The 18,296-nt window shown below is 33.3% G+C and overlaps 1 protein-coding gene across 4 annotated transcripts in view; it reads left to right on the top strand.

Annotated features, from left to right (window-relative positions):
- Window positions 1-18,296, top strand: part of EXOC4 (exocyst complex component 4) — a 931,688-nt gene that overhangs the window by 68,716 nt on the left and 844,676 nt on the right. For all 4 annotated transcript variants that reach the window (XM_052001552.1, XM_052001551.1, XM_052001550.1 and 1 more), the window contains exon 4: window positions 16,002-16,186. In XM_052001552.1, the coding sequence (XP_051857512.1) occupies window positions 16,002-16,186 (185 nt within the window). The remainder of the gene's footprint in view (window positions 1-16,001; window positions 16,187-18,296) is intronic.

Below are 18,296 nucleotides of genomic sequence, written 5' to 3'. Positions count from 1 at the left end.
AATTTCATACTCCTTATTTTCTAAATTTAAAATAGACTTTTAAAATGGAGTTAGGATGTAATAATAGAATCATAAGTTAGCACTAGAAGGGACCTAGTAATCACTTACTCCAGTCTTTTAGTTTTATACATGAGGAAGCTTAGGTCCATAGGTACTATTACACAACAAATTCGTTTCGGAATTTATATTAGGACCTGGATTTTCTGATTCATTTTCCAGTTGTATTGCCACTTTGCAGTACTATCATTTACTAATTAAACCCTGGTTCTGTTTAGGCTGTTTTAAAAGACCATATGGTTTTAGGTTTATCTCAGATTTCATTTTTATTTTCTTTAGTAATGCACTTATATCCACGTTGTACTGTTTATGCAAGACTACAGGAGGTAATCCAATTCTGGCAGTCCCCGTTATCGTCCAAAACAGTGAATTGAGACATGTGATGCTTTGTGACAGTAGCATTTTATTTTGGGTAAGCATAATTAAATTTGGGTAAGCAAAATCCAGATTATAGATAGTAGTAGAAGGCACTGTATTAAAAATGTGTTGAAATGTGATCTTGGTTTCTTAGAAATTGTGGTGTTCCACATGATATTATCAGCCTGTCATCTATAGATTATGAACAGTAAGTGTTTTTTCTAGTATTGATAACTGGAAGAGAAGTAGAAGGAATATTGGATAACATCTGATCAATTATGAGTTCTTTTCTTCATTGCTATTTGCCTTCATTGATGGATATTAGATGATGGATTCCTTGGAACTATCCATGCTATCTCCTGTAGTTCTTTTCGCGACAACTGCAGGTTCTGGAGCAGAATTTTTCACTTAGTTGGTCCATGGAGTAGTGTCTTGTGTTTAGTAAACCCAACCTAAGAAAATGCAGACAAAAGAAAAAATTAGGTGTATCATTACAGAACTTTAAAAGACTTTTGAGATAATCTAGTTTAATCTTTTTTTAACAGATGATTCCAGAGACCCAGACACATTAATTGACTTTTCCAAGATTGTAATTTGTAACAGAACGTGGACTAGTAGGATTCTCTCTTCTCAGTTCAGTACATGTTTCTTGGCATTTTACTGCATCTCTCCATTGTATAAAAGAGATTTACAGTGGAATTTCTTTAAATAGAAAGTTCTCCTCTTGCGATGAAAATACAATTTGATTTACAAAATTTTGTTTTATTCACAACTTTGAGAAAACACATATTGCCTAGTTCCCAAGGGGAATACAGTATGCAATAGTGGCCTCATTATTAATAACAACAATGGCAATAAAAGAAAAGCTTGTGTTTTTTTATGGTGCTTTCTAGTTAGAGTACTTTCATGTTATCTCATTTTAATCTCATTAGTCTCCTACTCTAACTCAGTGACCTAACAGACTCAGTGTATTGTTTCAGGCAGGATGAAAATGTGTTCTGCTGTTGGAAACATTTCATGATTATCTTTTACTGCTCTTCTTCTGACACAGAGACAGATAGGAAGTGATTTGTAGTCTAGCAGTAACAGGAGCGCTAAAATGACTGCTTGAGAAAATGAAGTGTTTCCAAAAAAGTAACCTGGACTCTGCCTAGCCATGAAAGTTTCATGTCAAGCGGGGCTGAATGAGAATACCTGAAGGAGACAAGCTTGGCAATAGTGATGGAGGAGACCAGTGTTGCAGTTCTCTTGAAGAAGCCCTTGGATGACAAGAAAGTTAATAAATGAATAGGGTACATCTCATTATTAAGTTGAGTGCTTATAACTTGGTGATTTATTTAATTTCTAAATTAGTACTATGTCTCTTCCTCTGTATCACCTGTATCTTTTTAGTTTTGTTGTGATCCCAATCATTAAAGAAGAAAGATTTTGAAGGGTCTTGTGTCCCCTTAGACTTATTTATGTGTCATCATGTTACTAGGAGAAGGTATAAATACTCTGCAGTGCCCTCTGTTTGCCTACATGTTAATTGCATGTTTAATTTTATTCAAAGAAATAATTATAGAATGCCTATATTGTCTTTATGTTCAATATGTTTCCCTGAGAGGTCAAGAAAGCAACAACCATTTTTAAAAAGTCTTTGGTTATCTTGACAGTTATAAAAGAAACATTTATTTTGGCCACAATATTTTTTTCCCAAAAAATTTTCTTTTGGAAAAGAAAAAGAAAAGTTAGTAAAACAAACATTTTTATGAAGTAACAGATGGTATAGTTGTAAAGATGTTTTTCTTTTTCTTTTTTTTGCCTAAGTCAGATTCCTATTTAGAAACACTAATGTTGTCTTATACATTTCTTCCCTAGGTTTCTTTTACAACTTTTTTCTAATGAAAAAGGTGTTGAAAATGGCAAAATTTCTCATTGCCTCCATAATATTTCAATTGATTCATCCAAAACAATAAAAGTAAACATTTCTGGTTAACTAGTGTTCATGAGTAAGACTGACAAAAGGACACCTTCTTCTTTACTGTAGGAATAGCATTTTTTTGACTTTGAAGTGAAAATGTGAAATAAGTTAAGGAGAAAAATTTTTTATAGGTAATATTTGAAAATCACAAAATTTTCTTTTTGTTGTTGTTATATTGTATTTATCGCCCCAGAGGTGAAAGCAATAGACTGCTAGAGCAAGGAGGGACATCAGAGATTATCTCATTTGTTCAAATTCCTTATTTTACAGATGAGGAAACTGAGGCACAGAAAGGTTAAGGTTTAAACATTTTACCACACACCACATGAATGGCCACTTGTGGGCTGGAATTAGAGTTCTCTTTCCATTAGATTGTGGCTCAGTTTAATTGCAAAATCATCAGCTCTGGACTTCCAAATTAGCAGACAACAGAAATCTGTTATTTAGAATGTACCTATATTTTTGGATTTTAAAAAATATCATATTTACCATTATCTTTTTCAGAAATTTATACTTTGAATGGATCTGTGGTTTCATCAGTGTGGGCATTAGGCATAGTATCCAGACTGTCTTACTTTGTGTCTATGTCATTCCATCTGTTCCCCACAGGAGATCATACCAATGCATTAGAGAAAAGATACTTAAATATACATTTATCTGTAATTTGTACTGGACATAACTACTATTTAAATATGGTACTATAACTCAGATAATAATAAGTTCCAACAGTCGTAGAATTTAGAATGAATAAATCATGACTGATTTTAAGAGAACTCCTTTAGTAGCATGGCTTTCAGCTGTCATACTGCTTTTTATCTCTTTGGCTAGCATAGTGGGAGTCAATGCTCTGTAGTTGGACAGAAACTTAGTGATAAAACTTGGAAGAAAACTGAGGATTGACCATGTCTGGTCATAGCAGGATTAAACTTATTACTATGTCTACTTTTCAAATAAGATTGACTTGGTCTAAGTCCAAAGCTAATTAGATATCTTTGTTGTGATGAAAGCATCATTATAAGGTAATCATTCTTCAACATGTTCATCTGCAAATAGAAAATGCATAAAAAGCAAAATGTGTTTTTTAACCTAAGGATATTTTTATCCTATAAATTATGGACCATTTTCTTTGTGTTGGTAAAGGCACCTTTGAAAGTTTTAAGCTGATAGAATAACTTAAAAAAGACTTTGAATGATGTTTTTTTCCTCTCCGTCATTCCAAATGGGAATATCAAAAATAGATTTCCTTTCTTTCTATTTCCCATCTTATATGGGAATATAAGATGATAATATAAAAAATATTATTGAGTACCTAACTAAAAAAAGATAAAATATAGACTTAAGAAATCCTGTATTAGTGCTGCCCAGATGTGCAGAGGTGAAGATGTTGGGATTTTAACAGAAAGTAAACTGCTAATTAGTCCCCAGGGAAGCAGCATCTCTTGCTTTTGGAGAGATAGTATTTTCAGGCTTCTTTATGCAACTTGCTTATAGGATTTAGAGCTGTAAAGGACACTTGAGACTGTTCAATCTATCCTCAAAAGACAGGTAAAGCATATACTCGGTGGATTGTAGGCAAGGTAATACAGTGAAAAGAATATTGAAGTTGAAGTTAGAGGCCTTGTTTGGCTAGTTGTTTGAACTTGGGCAGGATATTTCCCCTCTTTGGGATTTAGTTTTCTTACTTGAAAAAAGTGAGCATTAGATTAGATCATCTTCTAGTTCCTTTCTAGTTTTAACCTTCTTTTGAACTGAGTTTTCCTTAATTTGTGAAATATATGATGTGATCTATGCAAAATCAGATGAGAAAATGACATATCTCTGATGATCTAGAAATCATCTGTTAAATTGACAACTACTTACTTCAGATCGGTGGTGCAGTGTGGGTAGAATGCTGGGCCTGTAACGAGAACACTCATATCTGGCCTTAGACACTTACTGGTTGTGTGACCCATGTCAAGTCACTTAACCCTGTTTTTTTCGTAGTTCCTCATCTGTAAAATGAACTGGAGAAGGACAGGGTAAACTACTCTAGTATCTCTGCCAAGAAACCCCAAATGGACTCAGGAAACATTGGACATGACTGAAATTACAGAATAGGAACAACTATGATATTTCAAATTCATTGGACCCGTCACTTAGAAAGGTTAGAGTTTTAGAGGACTTTGATCTTGTAGAATGCTTTTAGTATAACTTTATAAAGATTTTATTACACGTAGTCCTATAGTAGAGATTCATGTTTTTCTTGAGTAGAAATAAAAATAATATAGAGCTGGGGAACTTTTTAGCTATTTCTCATTTTATTGATCATGGATGGAATCATTGATGAAGAATAATTTTGTTTTTTATCAGAGCCTCTTACAAGACTTTTATGCATTTTGGAAGAAATTTAATAATTAAAAAATGATGAAAATAAATTTAAGATAAATTGTGGAAGAAGTTAATAAGAGCTTTGAAAAGTATTTTCTAGAGTGTTTGGATGTAGCTTTGAAGCCTAGGTAGTAATAATTTTTCCTGAGCCAGCATATTTTCTGAAATTAACTTTTAAATAAGGATACTTTTCTGATTTTCACATTTTTCAATTTTGCTACTTTTAAATTTCTTATGCTTTCCTAGAGAGACACTGTAGTTTTATATTTTTCTGCTGCTATAACCTGAATACCTAAAAAATCTTTCTAAAGAGTATATGCCATGAAGTGCTTAGCATCTGAAGATTTAGCCGCTAGTGACAGACAGAATCTGAATGCCGCATACTATATTGCCTCTGGATACAAGGAATATTATAGACCTAATGTTATGTGAAAATGGATGTTGTCTTAAAGTGCAAATGGTAAGAAACTTCCCTTCAAGAATGGAATTTTGGGGGGATTTTTTTTGGAGATTTCGGTATACATTTTTGGCACATTAACAGAATGATCCTTATCTCTGTCAGGTAAGAAGGCCTCCATTATTCTCTTTGCCATTTCTGAAAGAGGAAACTTAATAAAGTGTCAGAATCTGTTTTTGTTTCTTCTACTTTTAGCCACTTAGCTTGTTTCTATTGGAAAGGAATTGGAGACAGTTACTTTGCCAATCAGTTCTTGCAAAGATTAAACCGCTAAAGAAGCCCAATACAGATCTTGCCCCCATTTAGAGGTAAGAAAGCACATCTGCTTTTTAGATTTGGATCTTAGTGCTGTGTTGCTGTCATGGTACCTGTCGCTTTTTCTATGTACAAATTAACAATTTTGATTGTCAACTTCTTCGATTACTTAATATATTCATGTACTAAGAGTTCAGAATGTTGAATTTAGAGTCAGAGAAGCCAACTTGGCAAGAATTTTGGCAAGTTATTTTCTCTCTTTGAATTTTAGTTTCCTTATCTGAAAAATGGAAACATTAGACTAGATCACCTTTCAGTTTTCTTCTAGTTCTAGCCTTCTGTAGGGCTTAGTTTTCCTTAAATTTTGAAATTTATGATGTGTTTTGTTGAAGATCAGATGGGAAAATGGCAAACTATTGATGAACTATGCATCAGTTGGTTTTTTTTATTTTAGTAAGTGTATTTTTAATAAACTTTTCTTTATAAATCTTGTTGGGAGAGAAAAATTAGAGCAAAAGGGAAAAATCATGGAAGAGATTAAAAAAAAAACAAACAAACAAGAAATGCATATTAGCATGTGTTGATTTACATTCAGTTTCTGGATGCAGATAGCATTTTCTGTTCAAAGTCTATTGGGATTGCTTTGGATCACTGAACCACTGAGAAGAACCAATCTTTTCATAGTTGATCATCACACATTCTTGTTGTTATTGTGTAAAATGTATACCTGGTTCTGCTTGTTTTGCACAGCATCTGTTCGTGTAAATCTTTCCAGACCTTTCTATAATCAACTTGTTCATCATTTTTTAAAAATCAATAATACTCCATTACTTGCGTCTATCACAACTTGTTCAGCAATTCCCCAATTGATGACTATCCATTCATTTTCCAATTCTTTGCTGTAATGTTCCCTGGTGGGTTTCCTTGGGGGTCTCGGGGAACAGCCTTTGTTTAAGTTCAGTAATCACCATAAGTTCAGCCAGCTATTAAAATCCAAATCCTTTATTATCTCTTTCAAAGTCTTGTCTCCTTTCCTGAGCCCCGGTTAGCTTTCTTATAGTCCAGATCTTTTATTATCTCCTTCCTGGGACTAGGTAGCTTTCTGGAGAGCCTTACAGTCTGGCCTTGCTCTTAGTGGGGGAAGTGCAGGAGGCCAAGCCAGCCACCAAGAAGATCGAAGATCAAATTGAATTTTTTCTCTTGGTTCTGAAAGCTTAAGCTCCTGCTGCCAGTCCTTTGCCTTCTCTCTGACTCCAAAAGTTTGTGCTTCAGCCTCCAGCCACCACAAAGGTGGATGATGGAATGAATCTGTCTCAGCCTCTGAGAGCTTCTAGTGTGCTTGTCTTTTTTGGCCCTGAGAGCTTCCAACTTATATGCTCTACTCTGAGTGTAAACCAATCATTATATCACTAGGAAACCATTAATTTGTTGTAGGATTAAATCAATCATACTGAACCATGCTAAATTAGATAATCATTTTCTCTATCATTTCCACTGACTTAGTACCTTATAAGCCTTTGTTTCAAGTTCAGAGTCTGGCCCATAATACGTTGCTACCACAAAAAGAGCTGCTGCAAACGTTTTTGCCCATGTGGGTCCTTTTCCCTCCTTTGTGATTTCCTTGGAATTACAGACCCAAAAGAGACACTGCTAGATCAAAGGATATGCACAGTTTGATAGCCTTTTGGGCATAATTCCATATTGTTCTCCAGAATGGTTGGGTCATTTCACAACTCCACCAACAATGCATCAGCGTCCCAGTTTTCTCACATCCCCTCCAATGTTTACCATCATCTTTTCTTGTCATTTTAGCCAATCTGAGAGGAGTAAGGTGTTACTGCATAGTTGTTTTAATTTGCATTTCTCTATTTAATAGTGATATAGAGCATTTTTTATATGACTACAAATGGCTTTAATTTCTTCACCTGAAAATTGTTTGTTCATATCCTTTGATCACTTATCAATTGGAGAATGATGTACATTGTTATAAATTTGACCCAGTTCTTTATAGATTTTATAAATGAGACCTTTATCAGATATACTTACTGTTTTTTCCCCAGCTTTGTACCTTTTTTTTTTTTTTAATTTTTAAATAACTTTTTATCGACAGAACCCATGCCAGGGTAATTTTTTACAACATTATTCCTTGCATTCACTTCTGTTCTTATTTTTTCCCTCCTTCCCTCCACCCCCTCCCCCAGATGGCAAGCAGTCCTATACATGTTAAGTAGGTTACAGTATATCCTAGATACAGTATATGTGTGCAGAACCAAACAGTTCTCTTGTTGCACAGGGAGAATTGGATTCAAAAGGTATAAATAACCTGGGAAGAAAAACAAAAATGCACAGCTTTGTACTTTTAATCTTGTTTCTGTTGATTTTATTTGTGCAAAAAACCCCATAAAACTTTTAAATTTAATATAATCAAAATTGTCCATTTTACCTTTCATAATGTTGTCTAGTTCTTCTTTAGTCATAAATTCTTCCCTTGTACAAAGATCTGATAGGTAAATTATCCTTTGTTCCCCTAATTTGTTTATGGTATCCACCTTTATGCCCAAATCATATATCCATTTGGACCTTATTTTGGTATGGGGTGCTGAGCTTTTGACATATATTTTCCAGTTTTCCTAGCAATTTTTGTCAAATAGTGAGTTCTTATTTCAGAAACTGGAGTTTAGGAGTTTTTCAAATGCTAGATTGCTATAGGACTTGCTTATTGTATTGTGTGTATCTAATCTGTACAGTGAGTACTGATCCACCACTCTCTTTCTTAGCCAGTACCAAATGGTTTTGATGACTGTTGCTTTTATAATATAATTTTAGGTTTGGTACTGCTAAGCCAACATTTTGTATTTTTTTCATTAATTCCCTTGATATACTTGATCTTTTGTTCTTCTGAATGAATTTTATTATTTTTTTCTAGTTCTATAAAATAATGTTTTGGCAGTTTGATTGTCATGGCACTGAACAAATATTCCAATGTTGGCAGAATTGTCATTTTTATTATATTAGCTCAGCCTAGTCATGAACAATTGATATTTTTCCAGTTATTTAGAATCTGGTTTTATTTGTGTAAGAATTGTTTTGTAATTGTGTTCATATAGTTCCTGGATTTGTCTTGGCAAGTAGACCCTTCCCTTCTCCCCCTCTCTCCCCTCCCCCCCCCCGCCCCAAGTATTTTATTTTGTCTACAGTAATTTTAAATGGAATTTCTCTTTCTATCTCTTGCTGATGGACTTTGTCATTAATATATAAAAATGGTGATGATTTGTGGGTATTTATTTTATATCCTGCAGCTTTGCTAAAGTTATGAATTGTTTCTAGTAGATTTTTGAATGGTTTTTAAAGATTTTCTTCAGTATATCATCATATCAAAGTAATAGTTTTATTTCCTCATTGCTTATTCTAATTTCTTTAATTTCTTTTTCTTTTCTTATTGCTAAAGCCAACATTTCTAGTATAATGTTGAATAATTTTGGTAATAAGGGGCATGCTTATTTTATTGCTGATGCTGATATTATTGAAAATGTATCCAGCTTCTCTCCATTGCAAATAATACTTGCTATAGGTTTTAGATAGATACTGCTTATTATTTTAAGTAAAGTTCCCTTTATCCCCATATTCTCTAGTGTGTTTAATAGGAATGGGTGCTATATTTTGTCAAAAACTTTTTCTGCATCTATTGAAGTTATCATGTGATTTCTTTTGGTTTTGTTATTGATATGGTCGATTATAGTAATAGTTTTCCTGATATTGAAGTAGCCCTGCATTCCTGGTATAAATCTCACTTGATCATAATGTATTATCCTGCTGATAAATTGCTATAATCTCTTTACTAATATTTTATTAAAAATTTTTGCATCAATATTCATTGGGGTGGGGATAGTCTGTGATTTTCTTTCTCTGTTTTAGCCCTTCCTGGTTTAAGTATCAGTACCATATTTGTTTCATAGAAGGGATTTAACAGGACTCTTCCTTTACCTATTTTTCTCAATTTTCATAATATTGGAATTAATTGTTCTTTAAATATTTGGTAGAATTCACTTGTGAATCCATCTGACGCTGAAGATTTTTTCTTAGGTGCTCATTAATGACTTGTTCAATTTCTTTTTCTAAAATGGGATTATTTAAGTATTTTATTTCTTCTTCTGTTAACCCAGGCAATTTAAATTCATCCATTTCAATTAGATTGTCAGACTTGCTGCCATAGAGTTGGGCAAAATAGCTCTTTATTCCTTTAATTTCTTTTTCATTGGTGGCAAGTTCATCTCTTTCATTTTTGATGCTGGTGATTTGGCTTTTTTTTTTTCTTTCCTTTTTTTGACCAAATTATCTAAAGGTTTATTTATTTTGTTAGTTTTTTCATAAAACCAACTCTTATTTTATTAGTTCAACAGTTTTCTTAGTTTCTATTTTATTGATGTCTTCTTTGAGTTTCAAAATTTCTAATTTGGTGTTTAATTTTAAAATTTGTTCTTTTTTCTAGCTTTTTTAGTTGCATGCCTAATTCATTGATCTTCTCTTTCTCTATTTTATTTTATGTAGTTAGTTAGAGATACAAAAATTTCCCCTAAGAACTGCTTTGGCTATATCCCATAGATTTTGTTATGTTGTCCCATTAATGTCATTTTCTTGGATGAAATTACGCATTGTTTCTGTGATTTGTTATTTGGCCCACTCATTCTTTAGAATTGGATTATTTAATTTCCAATTGGTTTTTAGTTTATCTTTCCCTGCCCCTTTATTTAATATAATTTTTATTGCATTGTGTGTGCAATGTGGAAGCATTTACTATTTCTGCCTTTTTGCATTTGATTGTGAGCTTTTTATGCTTTAATACATGGCTAATTTTTGTGTAGGTGCCATGTACTGCTGAGAAAAAGGTGTATTCCTTTCTGATCCTATTCAGTTTTTTCTAGAGGTCTACCATATCTAGGTTTTGATGATCCCATTAACCTCTCTAGTTTCTCTCCTGTTTATTTTGTGCTTAGATTTGTCTGATTCTGAGAGGAGAAGGTTGAGATTCTCCACCAATATAGTTTTGCTATTTCTTCCTGTTACTGGCTTAAATTTTTCTCTAGAGTATTTGCCTGCTCTGCCACTTGGTGCCTACATATATAGTATTGTTACTAATTCATTATTTTCTGTACCCTTTATCAAGATGTACTTTTCCTCCTGATCTCTTTTAATAAGATTTATTTTTACTTTTGCTTTATCTGAGATCAACGTTGCTACCCCTGCTTTTTTTTTTTTTTTTTTTTACTTCAACTGAAGCATAATAAATTCTCTTCCAGCCCCTTACTTTTACTCTGTAGGTATCTCTCTGTCAAATGTGTCTCTTGTCAACATCATATCATAGGATTGTTCTTTTTAATCCACTCTGCTATTTGCTTCCTTTTAATGAGAGATCATCCCATTCATATTCACTTACAATAGAATTTCTCTATTTCATGATTCATGAATTCATAAATTACTAGCTCTGTATTTCCCTACATCCTATTTTATATGTATATACTTTTGTCCTCTCTACCATTGCATAAATTTCTGTACCCAACTGAATGATTAAATTATTCCTTCTTAAAGCCAAAAGGGATGAGATCAAGCTTCAAACAATGCTCATTCCCCTTCCTTTTTTTCCTCCATTGTAATAGGTCTTTTGCACCTCTTCATGTGAAGTAGTTGTCCCATTATGCCTTCCTTTTCCTCTTTTTCCAGGTCAGATCTTTTTCCACTCTTTAATTTCTTTTTCTTTGATGTCATCACATCAGAGTCCACTCACAACTATACCCTTAGTCCATGTGTGCCAGATACAGTTCTCAAGAGTTACAGATTAAATTTTCCCATCTAGGGATGTAAACAGTTTAATCTTTAGGGATGTAAACAGTTTAATCTTTATATGTATATATATGTATATATATATATATATATATATTTTTTTTTTTTTTCCCCCCTGTATATATTTCCCCCCCTCCCCGCATTTATCTTTTTATGGTTCTCTTGAGTCCTGTGTTTGTCGATTAAATTTTATGTTTAGTTCTGTTTTTTTCAATAGAAATTATTGAAAATCTCTTCATTATATATTTGTATTCTGAATTTTATATTGTAATACTATATTCTATGACAGACGTACAATACTTTGTTTAGCCTTTCCCAAGTTGAAGTGCATTAGTTTAAAATTTTTTTGCAATCTTAAAGAGGACTTTTATGAGCATTTTGTACATCCTTTTATATTTTGTATCACTTTGCATTATATGCCTTTTATTTGGATAGTTGTATCACAAGATATGAACAAATTTAATAACTTTTTTCTTTTACACAATTCCAAATTGTTTTCTATATTGAAAATAATCTTTTAGAAGTTTTGTAACATTTTTTTCATCTCGTTAAGAAAGAATATATGCAAAGACTTAGACTTAGATGCTCTATTCATATAAGTTGTATGGATCATGAAATGGGTTCTTATTGATGCTTTCGTCATTCCTAGAATAAATTGTTAGCTATTGAGTAGTTTTGGAGATTGTGCTTTATTACATAAATGCAAATTCCTCCAAATAAATTATATATGTCTGTTCAGTCTGTTCACATTATATGTGATTTTAAAACTCCAAATTTCATCAGGTTTTGATTATCTTAAGGGATAAGGCTGCATGATGACATGGTTTTACCAAATCATTTTTTCATTTTCTGGATCTAGATGTCACAAGGTTAATTTATCTTTATTTTATTGCCCAAGACATGGGTTAAAAATTATTCTAGAATACCAGGACAAATATGTTCGTTGTTTTCTTTCTCCTTGGGGAATGTTTGATCATTTTGTGAAGCTGTTAAATTTTCCTTTTGGAGATGTTGGCAGCTTGTAAAGAGCCCACGGGCAATGACGAGTCAGACTGAAGACAAATGGGCTGGTTTCACAAGCAGAATTGGTTCAGGGATTATCACCTCTGGATTTCTGGGAACTTATCTTTTTCATAGTCTCTGAAATTATTAAGGAAAATGACTTTGCTATTGATATTTGAATGGAGAATATTTTGTAAAACAAAATATTAATTCAACAAATATTTATTGTTAATAAGTACTTACTATATGAAGAGCACTGAACTAGGTACTGGTGAAGAGACTGCTTTTTTTTTCTTTTAAGTTAAAATGCAGTCCTAGTGGTCATGGAGTTTATAGTCTAGGAGTATAACAGAACAGTTGAATGTACAACAATAGAGATCATGGAAAAAAAAATCAGAGTATTATGTGATAAATGTTATAAAACAAATTGCTATGTGAGGTCCAAAGGAGAAGGTAGTTTTAGGTAGGGAGATCATGGGAAAGATCTGGGAGAGGTGACGTTTGAATTGGGCTTTAAAGATTGGTTGGAAACTCAAAAGTGATAAAGAAAGAGTATAACAGATACTAGAAACTGTAGGGACCAAAGCGTAGAAACAGGAGCGTACTGAATGTGTTGGGGAAGCATGGAATAATTTTATTTTTGGTGTATAGTGTATAGAGAGGAGCAATGGAAGATTGGGCTGAAATCAGATCATTTCTAGATTATAGAGGATGTTATGTATTAGGCAGAAAGATTTGAAATTGAACTGATAGGTAATAGGGAGGCATGGAATATTTTTTCAGCAGAGGAACGACAAGAATATGTGCAAGGGATAAATTTTTTATATATTTTGCATGAAGTTGCATGAGACATGGATTGAAGAAGGAAGATCTGTAAGAAAGCGCTTGTAATAATCAAAGTCATTTGAAATGAGAATGGTAGCAATGGGAATAGAGAAGTGAAAGTGATTTGAAAATATATTGTGGGGATGCAGTGGACTGGATTTGGTAACTAGTATCTTCTTTGCCTTATTTCCTCAGTCAGTGGATTGTTTTGCATTAACAGTCATGTTTAATGCTTGTTGCATCAACTTTCCTACAATACTAACTTTGTTGGTGATTGTAATCTTAGGGCTCTAAAATCAAATATAGACCCTGAGTGCATGTATTCTTGTTGATTTCATTTTTGATCAATAGCATACTTTATAGTGCATATACAATTTTGGCATAATTCTATTTAATATATTCAAATCAGGCTCTTTAATATAAAGGCCCTGTAGGGTATTGAATAATTTTCATCTTTTAGCTCCCCAATGTTTTCCTTTCATTCTATAGTACTCACTTAAAAGGGAATACCTGCAGCATAGAGTCTATATTTGTGTTTTAAGTGAGGGCATCTTGGACTACCGGAGTTCTCCTACCTTCTGCAATCAGTTGCCTCCAAAGCTTTTCCAAAATTTCTTTATGTACTTGGCATACTTAGCAGTATGCCCTCTCTAACATGCTGGGTCCTTTTTCTTTCATCTTTCTTTATTCAAATGTTGCCTCATTCTTGAAAATGAATGGCTGGGGAGTGGGTAAATGAACTCTCCTGTCTAAAATTCCCTTGGCTCACTACCTCTTAAATTTTTGCCTTTCATATGTAGATATTATGGTTAAAGGCCAAACTCCAGTTAGTAGCCACCAAAGAGGAGAACAATTAGCAAATTCGTGAATTATTCTTCTATATATTCTATTCCCTAGACTAGTTGTTTAAGTAAGGACTGGTACATTGATTAATATGGTTATCATGTGGAAGTATTTTCTCAATTTTGAACTATGAGACATGAAATTCAGAAATGCTTGGGTGAATTCAAAGAGTTATTTGATTTAAGGGTTCTTTTCATATTTTTATTCAGTAATAGATAATATAATTCTTGACTGTCCTTTGGTATTCTCCATCCCTATAATTTGTGTTAGAATTGTCTTAGATTTTAGATTCCCAAAGTGTAGTCTTTTTAAAAAAATAATAACTTTTTATTTCCAAGATATATGTAAAATTGGTTTTCAACATTCATCCTTTCAACATTAATACTGTATTCCAAATTTTTCTCTTTCCCTTTTCTTTATCTCGTCCCCTAGGCAGCAAGTAATACAACTTATGTTAAAAATGTGCAATTTTTCTCTATATATATTTCCATAATTTTCATGCTGCAGAAGAAAAATCAGATCACAAAGGAAAAAAAGAAAAGAAAGAAAAAAAAAGCAAACTAACAACAACAAAAATGGTGAAAATACTATGTTGTGATCCATATTCAGTTCTCACAGTTCTTTCTCTGGGTGCAGATGGTTCACTTTTTCACTAGTTTATTGGAATTGGCCTGTAGCACCTCATTTTAAAGAGCCACATTACATGCATCAGACTTGATCATCACATAATCTTGTTGTTGTATACAATGATCTCCTGGTTCTACTCACTTCAGAATTCACAGATTTGGTTATGCTTACTTCACTTATTAGTTTATACAAATTTTGTCACATTTCCTTGAAATTATTCCCTTCGTAATTTCTGGTGGCACAATAGTTAGTATTCCATTCCATAAATTCTGATATCACGAATAGTAGATTTGTGTACCATAATTTGTTCAACCTTTCACCAATGGGAAGAAAACCATTTAGTTTCCAGTTCTTTGCCACTACAAATGAGCTGCTATAAACATTTTTGTGCTATTGAGTCCTTCTATTTTTTTCTTTAATTTCTTCTGTGATGTAGGCCTTCTGTAATTTATAGGTCACAGAGTTGTACAATCAAGTAACTTTTATTATGTCATCTAGAAAATAGATGACAAGGAGCTATAACCAAAGTTGCCTGTTGGGAGATTAACTTTTCAGGCTGTACTATGCTACCCTCTCCATTCTTAATGATTCAGTGACACTGACCTTTTATGTTATTTTATTTATTTATTTATTTATTTTTGATGAGGCAGTTGGGGTTAAGTGACTTGGCTAGGATCACACAGTTAGGACACTGGCCTCTTTGCTTTTTTTTGCATTCAGCATTCCATCTCCCAACTCTATCCTTTTCATTGACTATCCCCTATACCTGGAATATTCTCCCTCTTGTTTTCTGCCTTATTTCAAAGTTCAGTTCAAATCATCTGTTCTTCAAGAACTATACTCTTCCCTGTGAGATTATTTACAATTTATTCTGTATATATCTTGCATATATATATATATGTATAGTTGTTGCATGTCTTTTTTTTTTTTAATCCTTAGGGCCTATTGTGAGGTTTTACACATAATAAGTACTTCATAAATATTTGTTGTTTCAATTTTTTTGATTGTTCTAAGTAGCTTTTTAGCTACTTAATTTTTTAAATTTAAATTTAAATTTAAAATTTTAGCTACTTAAATTTTTGGACTAATTTACAGCTCTAATATTAGCAGTATATTAATGTACCTATTTTTAATGTACCTATTTTCTTTTAGCTCTTCCAGATTTAAAGTTTTCTCTCTCTCTCTCTCTCTCTCTCTCTCTCTCTCTCTCTCTCTCTCTCTGTGTGTGTGTGTGTGTGTGTGTGTGTGTGTGTGTGTGTGTGTGTACTTTGAGAGATCTCAGGATGTGAGGAATTGCTTCATATGGAATTTTACAAAAATACTTTTTGATGAGGGATTTTTCCTAAGTCTTTCATTAAAGACATTGAAAATCTATTTGCTTATAACAGCAGTTTCCTTTTCCTTTTCCAGGTGTCAGCAGTAGATTCTTTAGAAGGCCCTCTCCTTCAGGTAGAGGGTTTGAGTGACCTGAGACTGGAGCTTCACAGCAAGAAGATGAACCTTCATCTGGTTCTCATAGATGAGTTGCATCGACACCTGTACATCAAATCTACTAGTCGTGTTGGACAGCGCAATAAAGAAAAAGGAAGAATGAGGTTGGTTTCCAAAATGGTTCTCTGAAAAACCTAATTATCTTAGAATTCTGTGGAACATCCTGTTTTGTACAACTATTTATGCTTCTTTTGGCTTTTCCTTTACCTCACTGATTTCCTTTCACCACATTGACTCTATAGCTAAACAACTGTGCCATAATATTAATGGGGACTGCTGCTGTATGTATTCTGTGTCTGCCTTACTAAGAGCTATATTCATGACTATAATTTTAAAGAGTGTTCTATGGGCAACAGCAACAATGGCTGAGATTAAAAATTCATAGACACCTCTTTTCTATTTGAAAAAATACCTTGTATGGGGAATAGAAGAACAGGACAATTGGTTCCAATGTTTATCTTGGGAAGTATATTAAAAATTTTAGTGATATGCAAAGAAGCCCCAAAATGCTTGTTGCCTAGCATAACATCTAACTTTAGGGAGCTTTAATTTTTAGGAATTAGATTAATAATAATCTGAAGAATGGACCCTCTTTTTACTTCTGGGTTGGTTTCATTGAAATATTTTAGAGGTGTATATTAGGAATTGGATAATTCAAGAGGATTTGCTTCATTTCGCAGTATACCCAGTAGCGAATTAACCCTATCCTCAAGTTATATTTTGTCTTGTCATGGCTCATTTTCTATATGTAGAGTCTTTGGTGGGTGGGACTTTAAAATCTTGTGCCAAAGCACAACTTTCTTGGTTTCCTGTAGAAAGAAAGAAATTTTGTTTTATTTTGGATTTAAGCTCTTGTGTGGTGAACCTAGATCCCAAATGAACTTTTCAAATTGAAGAATCTATACTTTTTCCCAGTGGTTGTATCTATTCTCCGAGTATTAATCTTGCATTCTTTTCTGTTATCTTTTATTTTGACCTTTGCCCTTCTTCTGTTTTATCTCATTTTTATCTTCCTTTTCTTTTCAAATCCTATGCTTTTGTCTATAACTAACTATTGCAACTTGTGTCTCTTTATTTTTCTCTCATTCATTCAACACAACTTTTCATCTTGGAAGATCATTTCAGTCCTGGAAATCACACTTTGGAAGTCCCCCTCATCCCTCAGGTACTCCATGCCCTTCCTCTAATGGATGGCTTCTCTTGGAACTTACATTTAAGGAGCATGTCCAGGCCAGCCATCTATTCATTTTTCATCATACTGAGTTTCAGAATTATCTCAGAGCTGGCTACTTTCCTCTCCCCACACCTTTTCAGCTTCCGTTTGCATGGTGTCTTCCTCCATTAAAATTTAAGCTTCTTGAGAGCAAGGACTCTTGCCTTTCCACTATATTTGTATAATTAATACCCAGCACAGGCCTTGCCACCTTAAAATGTGACTTCCTTATTATCTTAAAGTTTATAGTCTAGTATATATCATATATAAATAACTATGATATAAAATAACAAATCATAAGTATAGGAGATGTGTAAAAAAGTGCTTTGTGAGATTCAAAGTAAAGGAGGGGTATCATCAGCTGAGGGATAAAGGAAGGGTTCATGGAGAGATGACGTTCAAGATAGAGTGATCATATATCCCTTCATATATTTTAGAGTCGTTTATGTACAGGCAGTAGTTGAAGCCATTAGGGTAGATGAAATTATCAAGGAAAGAAGAGACGATCAAAGGAGAATCTTAGGAAGCACCAATATTCTGTTTCTCTCTTTCTCCTTGCTTGATCCTTATCCTGTTCTTCTAGACTCATAAAACTCTGGCCCTAGGTACAGTTGGATAACATAGGAATAGATATGTAGCAGTATGCTGGGCACCCCCTGTTTTTGGCTGCCTTGTTGTATGACTATTTCTTTTTCCTTGCCATCATTTCCCTTGTCTTACTACGATGAGGTTTTGGCACTTTAATCCTAATTGTTAAAAGATGTACCTAGGGATCTACTCACTGTCATCGCTTTTTAAATTTAACAGTAATTCCCTTTCTCCTACTCCTAGACAAGCTTTAATTTTTTGCACAGTTAGACCTACTATGTGATAGTATTGAAATTAATTTTTTCTGATGAAAGAAGAGCACTTCTGATAGGCTAGGAACCTTTTCAATAAAGCACGCTTATCTATGGTTATGACCCAGAAGCATTGAATTAAAATTCCTTGAATTGAGACCT

Source organism: Antechinus flavipes, chromosome 5, assembly GCF_016432865.1.
Source record: "Antechinus flavipes isolate AdamAnt ecotype Samford, QLD, Australia chromosome 5, AdamAnt_v2, whole genome shotgun sequence".
Lineage (NCBI taxonomy): Eukaryota > Metazoa > Chordata > Mammalia > Dasyuromorphia > Dasyuridae > Antechinus > Antechinus flavipes.
The sequence above is the reverse complement of the archived record's forward strand: the minus strand, read 5'-3'. Positions and strand labels throughout refer to the sequence as shown.